Source organism: Chlamydomonas reinhardtii, chromosome 17 (genome assembly GCF_000002595.2).
Source record: "Chlamydomonas reinhardtii strain CC-503 cw92 mt+ chromosome 17, whole genome shotgun sequence".
Lineage (NCBI taxonomy): Eukaryota > Viridiplantae > Chlorophyta > Chlorophyceae > Chlamydomonadales > Chlamydomonadaceae > Chlamydomonas > Chlamydomonas reinhardtii.
In genome coordinates this window covers 187416-194653 of record NC_057020.1, presented here as the reverse complement: position 1 = coordinate 194653, position 7238 = coordinate 187416, and the positions used below count along the sequence as shown (strand labels likewise).

At 64.5% G+C, this 7238-nt stretch overlaps 2 protein-coding genes across 2 annotated transcripts in view; both read right to left on the bottom strand.

The window, feature by feature from the left end:
• The window catches only part of CHLRE_17g697550v5 (uncharacterized protein), a 3825-nt gene extending 3125 nt beyond the window's left edge, over positions 1-700 (bottom strand). Inside the window, exons 1-2 of the mRNA XM_043071848.1 lie at positions 347-700; positions 57-209 (exon numbers count right to left, since the gene is read on the bottom strand). Of these exons, the coding sequence (XP_042914307.1) occupies positions 57-209; positions 347-456 (263 nt within the window). The 5' untranslated portion in view covers positions 457-700. The remainder of the gene's footprint in view (positions 1-56; positions 210-346) is intronic.
• A 406-nt stretch (positions 701-1106) lies between these two features.
• Positions 1107-7194, bottom strand: CHLRE_17g697500v5 (uncharacterized protein). Its single transcript, XM_001691748.2, has 15 exons — positions 6989-7194; positions 6861-6899; positions 6198-6644; positions 5863-6040; positions 5596-5709; positions 5324-5419; positions 4953-5179; positions 4398-4795; positions 4134-4204; positions 3886-3970; positions 3670-3739; positions 3244-3533; positions 2738-3031; positions 2211-2370; positions 1107-2044 (listed from the first exon to the last, which is right to left on the bottom strand). The coding sequence occupies exons 1-15, from the start codon at positions 7070-7072 to the stop codon at positions 1907-1909; spliced, it is 2691 nt and encodes an 896-aa protein (XP_001691800.1). The 5' UTR covers positions 7073-7194; the 3' UTR covers positions 1107-1906.
• Between the last annotated feature and the right edge of the window lie 44 nt (positions 7195-7238).

Sequence of the window (7238 nt, the reverse complement as noted above, 5' to 3'; positions counted from 1 at the left end):
TGGCAATGGCGCTACGGTTCGACGTGGGGGCGAAGAGGATGCACGGCACGGGCGACGGTTCCTTCAGCATGAAGCCCGCGAGACCGGCGAAGCGGGGCACGCCAGACTGGGCGCCTGGAGGGAGGGCGTCGCCGTTCGCCTGGGCAATGGCGCCGAAGCGAGCCTGGAACACGAACTTGAACGAATGAGGCAGCATAACGCAGTTGCGCCTGTGGAAGAACAAAGGGCAAATCGGTCAGCATATTTTGCAGAGCGGTTTGGCAAACTAGCATGACATGTCCATCGCGGGTCACAGCATCACCGTGTGTCCGTTCAAGGATGCCGTTCAAGGATGCGTTAAACTTACCTCGCCTTGAAAGGGCTCCCGGCCGGGCTGCTCGAATTGCCACGCTTGCCACCACCGCTCCGCAGCAGTCCCGGGGAGCCCGGCTGCAGAGGTACGTTCAAACTCTGCATGATGGCAGAGGCTACGTATTGGCTACAGCAAAAGAGTCGTGGCTCGCAGGCAAATAGGTGGACTGCAGGTTCGCTTGGCGGCAGGTTCGCTTGGCGAGGTGCGCGCATTTAATTTGTGATAGCTGCAAAAAGCTGCGGCCTCGTGAACTTCGCCTCAGAACACTGGCCTGGCGTGTCTTTTCGGCCTTCATTTTTGGCCTGTGTGATCTTTTGGAGGACCACGATAAAATGCGACTGTGCATCCATATTGCGCGATGTATTTGTCCTTTCTGAGTATGTCTGAGAAGCAATTGAAGTGCCCGGGGCAGGTGGCAGGCAACAGCAGCAGGGGTGCAAGGTACGGGACGGGCAGCTGTTGGCGGAGGGCGTACCTCAAAAAACGTGAAGCATCCTCATGCCTGGGAGACGGGTTCCGGTTTGGATCGAGGTACCCCCATATGTTGGTTGACACACACACTGGCGGGGCCGTGCCGTTGCATGAAGGACTGGCGCGGTTTGTGCAGCAAACCAATCTGCAGCCTTGCGTCGCAAGGTCGCTCCAGTAGTGACAGGCTGGTTGGCTTGCCCCTTCCCCCTGGCGCGCCGAAATCCGTGGAGGGGACGCGGGGACAGGCGCGGGGGGCGCCCCCGGCACCAATTCCTCGCCATTTCACTAGTTTTTGCGAAGTTATGCGTCGCCACAAATACAGCGAACAGCGTCTTAAAATTAGCACGCATTTTGGCTGGAGCAACGGGGCGTGCCAAGTGCACTTTACCGGTTACTGGAATAACAGGGAGGGCCCCCCGCGGCGAGCTCGATGCGACCGCAATGGCTACTGCCCCTCCCCCTTCGGGGGAAAGGGCAAGCCAACCGGGTCAGCCTCATGCGTCTCTCTGAGTTTACACGCAGCTCAAACACGCGGCTTCCCAAACGGCGCGCGCACGACTATGCACTTCCCACTCACGCGGCGCGCCAACCGTCAGCCTCCGCCATGCCCCCGCCGTGCTCTGTCGCAGCTTCCCATACGCCTCGCTGTCCAACTATGCATTCCCAATCGCGCTGCGCGCCAACAGCCACACAGCGTGCCGTCCCTGTCCGTTGGCAGTTGCGCAAAAGCCCGTTTGTGATCCCCGTGTGTCAGTTAAAGTTTTGGTAGTTGCGAGGATTGCCGCGCCGCACGCCGCACGTGCAAAGTACACGCATCACCACTGCTGCTCCCCTGCTGTTAAGTGTCACGTACGGTAAGCGCGCGATGGCGCAGCTGGCGTACCGCCAACACCCGAGAGACCCGTCTCGTCCAGTCCTGCCGTCAAAACATAGTCACGTGCGCACGGCATACCGTATGCAGTATCAATACCTAGCCGTCGCGTTCTGGAGACAAGCCGCCTCCAGCAGCGACCTCGCCACACCGGCAATGAGCCGGCGCGCCAGCTGGCCACACGGCACTTGGGCTCTCGCCCCTGCTGCCGCTCAGTTCTTGCCGGGCGTGAGCAGCGGCCCGCCGCTGGCGGTGATGGCTGCCTCAAGCGCCTCGCGGCTGGTGCCCTTGGCTGCGGCGATGAGGCCCAGGGCGCGCTCAAAGCACTCGAAGGTGATCTTGGCGCAGCCCTGTGAAGTGTGTGAGTGCGAGGACGCGGCGCAGAGGGTCAGGTCTGGGCCGAGATAAGGGGATGCAGCGGATGGCCCGACAGCCCTGGACAGGCGCAGAATGGTTCGCCAGATACAGGCACAGGATGTGCTTGTGTGGTGTCGTTCACCACTGCGCAGTGCGCACCTGCGGCTTGACCTTGGCGTAGATGAGCTCGGCCTGCACGGAGGTGAAGTCCTTGCCGGTAATGATGCCGGTCTCACGCAGCAGCTTCACGTATTGTGCCGGGCCCATCTCAACGGCGCGGGAGGGGGCGCCGGCCCCAGCGCCAGCACCAAACTGCTGCCTGTAAATTTTACACGTTTTAACTCTTCCGTTACATCAAAGCATGCACTAACGAGAAGGAAGCGGTAGAGAAGGCGCGAGAGCAAGATCGCGCGACCCTTCGGCGACCTGCCTCAGGTAAACAAACGAGAGGCAATACATGCTGGCATACTAGTAAGAATGCTCAGCTCGGCACCGTCAGGTATGTCTCCGTTGCGGTGGTGACGGTTGATGATTAGTCGATTCTTGGGTTAGTGACCTTCTGTGTCATAAAAAGAACTAGCTGCAGCAACAAAGACTGCTGCATCGAAGTACTGTACTACCGGCGTATGCATGCGGGCTCCAATCATCCTTCGCATGCACAACTACACGTGCAGCCACCCACTCACCACATCAGCCAGGACTCGTAGAGGGCAGAGGAGGCGGTAGGGGCTGACACGGAGCCCGAGCCGCCGGCAGTGGAGCGGCGCTTCCAGCCGCCGGCGGCGCCCGCAGCAGTGGACGGCGCCGCGCCTCCGGCGGACACGCTGGAGCCGGGGGCTCCGGGCATGCCGCCGGGGCCCACGGACAGGCGCATGGACTGGCTGTGGGTGCCGGGGCCGTGGGCGGGCGGCGGGGTGTGGTGCAGCGGCGGCTTGTCGGCGGGCTTGTCCACAATGGTGATGGGACCAGCGCGGGAGGCGCTGCGGAGTGGTGCGGTAGTGATGGTAAGGGGACGTTACGGTAGGGTCCTGGACAAAGCGTGTTTGTCCAGAGCAGCGAGAAGGCGCGAGAACACGGCAGCATGCTGACGCTGTCACAGGACGCCGGCACATGCACCCTGCACCCAGTGTCTCACTGCACCGCTCCCTGCCTCCTGCGCCTACCCCCAAGTTCCTCCCCCTCACGGTCTCACCGGATGGGGGTCTTCCGGGCCGCGCCGGCGTCTGAGCGGTCCAGCAGCGCCGCCAGGTCGTGCGCCTTCTCCGTCACCTTGGGGCCGCCCTTGGCGTACACGCCCGTGTAGGTGGACTTGTCGTCGTGCAGCCGCACCACGTCGGCCTTGGTGGCGCGCGCCACGGGGCCCTCGCAGCCCAGGATGGCCCGCACCAGCGCCTCCAGCCCCGTGCCCTTGCGCTCGGCGCAGGTGGCCAGCGCCGTCAGGAAGGCGTCGAAGCTCAGCTTGCGCTCGCCCTTGCCCTTGGCCTGCGGGTGGAAGCGTGCCCCGTTTGGAGTGGTAAGAACGGTGCCGTTATGATTGCGATGTGGCGGGTACTGAGCACTGCTGCACAGCGGCGAGTACTACGGTACCGCAAATGTGGTTGTGTCCATGTCGGCTCACCGCGGTAAAGGCCAGGTCGATGTCGGTGAGCGTAAGGTCGGGGCCCAGCAGGCCGCAGTCGCGGAACAGCCTGGGGAGGAGGGGGGTGGCACGGTGGGGACGGTATGTGAATGAGTGAGCGCAGATGCTTACGAGGTAGTGGGCAGGGGAGCCGGAGCGCTGCGCTGGAGCGGTTGCTGGCTGATGGCCAGGACTGCCCGCACGCTCGCAACTCACTTGGCGAAGTGGGCCGAGTCCATCTCCTCCACCTGCTGCCGCGTGCCGAACGAGGCAAAGTCACGGAAGATGGCCTTCAGGTCGCCTGTGGATGGCAGCGTCGCGGCAGGTGGCGCGGGGCGGGGTGCGAGTTAGAGCACCGACATGCGAGTCCGCGACATGTATTGCGGCGTGCTCAGTGGGCGGTCGCACCGGAGGCGCAAGGGCACCAGCAGGTACAACACTGCATCATCGCCGCCGCCACTCACTCTCGGCCTGTAGGCCCATGGCCAGTCGCAGCTGCTTGCGCGCGTGGCCAAACGTGAGGGCGTCATAGTACCTGTGCGGGCATTGGCGGCGTACGGGATGCTCAAGTCAGGTCCGTCGGTCCACTTGAGACCTACACAGCCCCTTCCGCTGAACCAACGCCTTTCATACCGCTCAACAAAGCAAGCTCCGCATTTCCGTCGGTACCACATCACCTCGATCCTGGCGCGAACACTACCGGATGATGTCCCCACTCATGCACTCACCGTGCAAACTCCTCGGGGCTGACGCGGCCGTCGCCGTCCTGGTCTGCCAGCGCGAACGCGCGCTCCAGCTCGGGCCCGGTGGGGCCGGCGCCCGCCGCACCCGCCTCGCTCAGGTCGCCCAGCACGGAGCGCAGCTCGGCCGCCTCCAGGAAGCCGCGGCCGGCCTTGTCGTAGTGCGCAAAGATGGGCCGGTAGCGCTCCACCAAGCTGGCGGTGGCGTCGGCGCCGGCGGCGGAGCCAAACAGGTTGCGCTGCTGCTGCAGGCTCAGGACCATGCGGCTGTAGTAGACGTCGGCGGGCACATCGGCGGGCAGCGCCGCCAGCTCGCGGGCCACGGCGGGCGCGGGCACACCCAGCAGCGCCGCCAGCTTGGTCAGCTCGGGGGACAGCGGGTCGGTCTGACGGCAAGGTGGATGGCGAGGAACAAGAGGTGGAGGAAAAGAGCATGAGGTACTGCAGTGAGGCGACACGGTTCCATCTGATTGGGCAGAGAGGCAGGTGCGGAGCAAACTCACGGGAAGCCCCAATTCCTGCCGCTGCGGGCTGCGCGCTCACCCCAACGGCCTTGAGCCCTGCTGCCACGCTGCCGCTGCCGTGCGTCTTGAGGCTGCGGCGCAGGCCGCGGTTCATGTCCAGGTAGGCGCCGGGGCGGCCGGCGGCGGAGCCGGAGGGCAGCTCCAGGCCGGGCGCGGGCACGGCCTGCAGCACGGCCACCACAGCGCTGTGGGCGCGGTCCAGCTCGGCCTTGGCGGACTCGTTGCAGGCCAGGTGCAGCAGCCAGCCTGGAGTACCGTGTGGGGGTGGGGGGGAGAGGGAGGTGTGTGGGCATGCAGGCGAACGAGTGGGATGAGCGGGGATGGCTACTGCTTTGCGTGATGCGCTCTCCTGGGGACACTACCGTTGGGCACTACCGCATCGGTACTCACCCTCCTTGGCGTACACGGACAGGCAGCGGCCGCATGTCTCCAGCCGGGCCGCCACGTCAGCCAGCGTCTCGCGCGGCGGCACGCAGCCCTTCTTGCCTGCAGCCAGGGGCGCCGAGGCAGGACAACGACAGGTCAGCCCCACCAACAGAGCCTCCCTGCTGAGCACCCAATTGTACAACACAGCCCACACAACCGTGACCCACGTACTTGCCCCGCCAGCCGGCCAGGCCGCAGCCCCCTCCTCCTCACTCCCTGGTTTCTCAGGTGCCCACCTGCTGCGTCCAGCGCGCGCACCACGTCCTGCCCCAGCCCCGCCATCATGGCGCCGTTGTCGCGGCAGGGCGCCACCACCTGACCCGCCACCTGGGCCAGCCGGTAGGCGGCGGCTGCAAGGCACACGCGGAGTAGAGGCGTGCGCACAGGCGGGGAGAACGCTCAGGATGGCGGGCAATCACATACATGGTTCCATGTCAAACCTGTCCGGTTTGAAGGCAACCCGTGGCCGACGCTGCAACCCTGTCCACGCCCCTGCCACGCACCGAACACGTGACCGGCTTCGGGCTGCGCGCGGGCTGCCTCGTACAGCCCCGCGCCCTGCGCCTTGCTGCCGGCCAGCACCGCGGACAGGCAGGCGGTCACGGCGGCCGTGTCGGAGCCGGCCTCGCCGCCGCTGTCGCCCGTGAAGCGGCAGAGCAGGCCGGCGATGTCAGCCAGCGTCTGCCGGGGAGGGAAAGAGAGGTGGGTGGATGGCGGGAAGTTTGGAGGGTTTGTGAAAGGAACTGAAGGTCCAAGGAAAGGGAGGCGCGGCAGGGCAGGCAAAACGATGCAGGTTCGAGGGCGCTGCAGGGAGAGCAGCCGGCCCCGCTAATCTCACCAGGGCGGGAGCTGACAGGTTGCGCACGACCTTGGATGGCACGCGCGTGTTCATGCCGGCCAGCGGCGACACAGGCGCCTCTGCGGAGGGGCTGGCGCTAGCACCCGTGGCAGTGGTGTCGTGGAGGCTGCTTGCGGAGGCCTTGGCGGCTGCCGGGCAAGTTTGGCGCCCGGCATCTGTAGCGGTGGCGGAAACGTCGCAACCCTGGTCAGACGCGGCTTGCGCGGCCGTGAGCTTGAGCTGCGCGGGCTTGACCTTTTTGGGCGTCTGGTCCACGCGCGCAGGGCCAACATCGATGTCGTCATCTAGGCTGGGCAGGGCCACCGACACCTGCTTCTTGGCGCTGGCAGCTGAGGGGAGCTGGGCCGCGGGGGCGGGAGCGACCGCAGGCGCAGTGCCTGTTGCTGCGGGGACGACCGGCTTGATGCGCAAGGGCACTTCTGATGCCTGCATGTGCACGCATGAATGAGCGTGTCGTTCAGTTTCGGCCGAGCTGACGGCCGCTTCGCCATTGCACGGGCAGGGTCTCAGCACTTGTGTATACTCGTTTCACACGCTGATGGATAAGTTCAATGCAGAAATTGAATGAGCACAGAGTGTGCCGGTGAAAGTTTTAAGTGCCCAAGCCTAGCAGCAGCCCCCGTTGGACGCTGTCCAACTCACCGCTGACCGACCAGAGGCCACCTTGTCGACCATGTTTGGCTGGAACCACAGTAGCAGCAAGCTTGCAATGTCAGTGCCTTGTACTCTGTGCTCTGGTCAACGCTGCAGGTCATATGTGGTAAGCTCACCGGTACGCGCCTGGAGGTGGAGACGGGAAGTTGCTCGCGAGTCGAGTCGGGTGCTGGGCGAGCGAAGCATGAAAATAGACCCATTTTGGAGTGCTGGGCAGGGACCGTGGTCGGGAGCGGAGAAAAGAGACGAAAGGCTTTGGGGGGTCGGTGACAGCTGCGGACAAAGTAAGGTCAGCACGTATTCACAGTGTCACAAAGGTCAGTGTAAATTGTTGTGAGTGAAATGCGGCAAGCTAGCGAGCTCAGT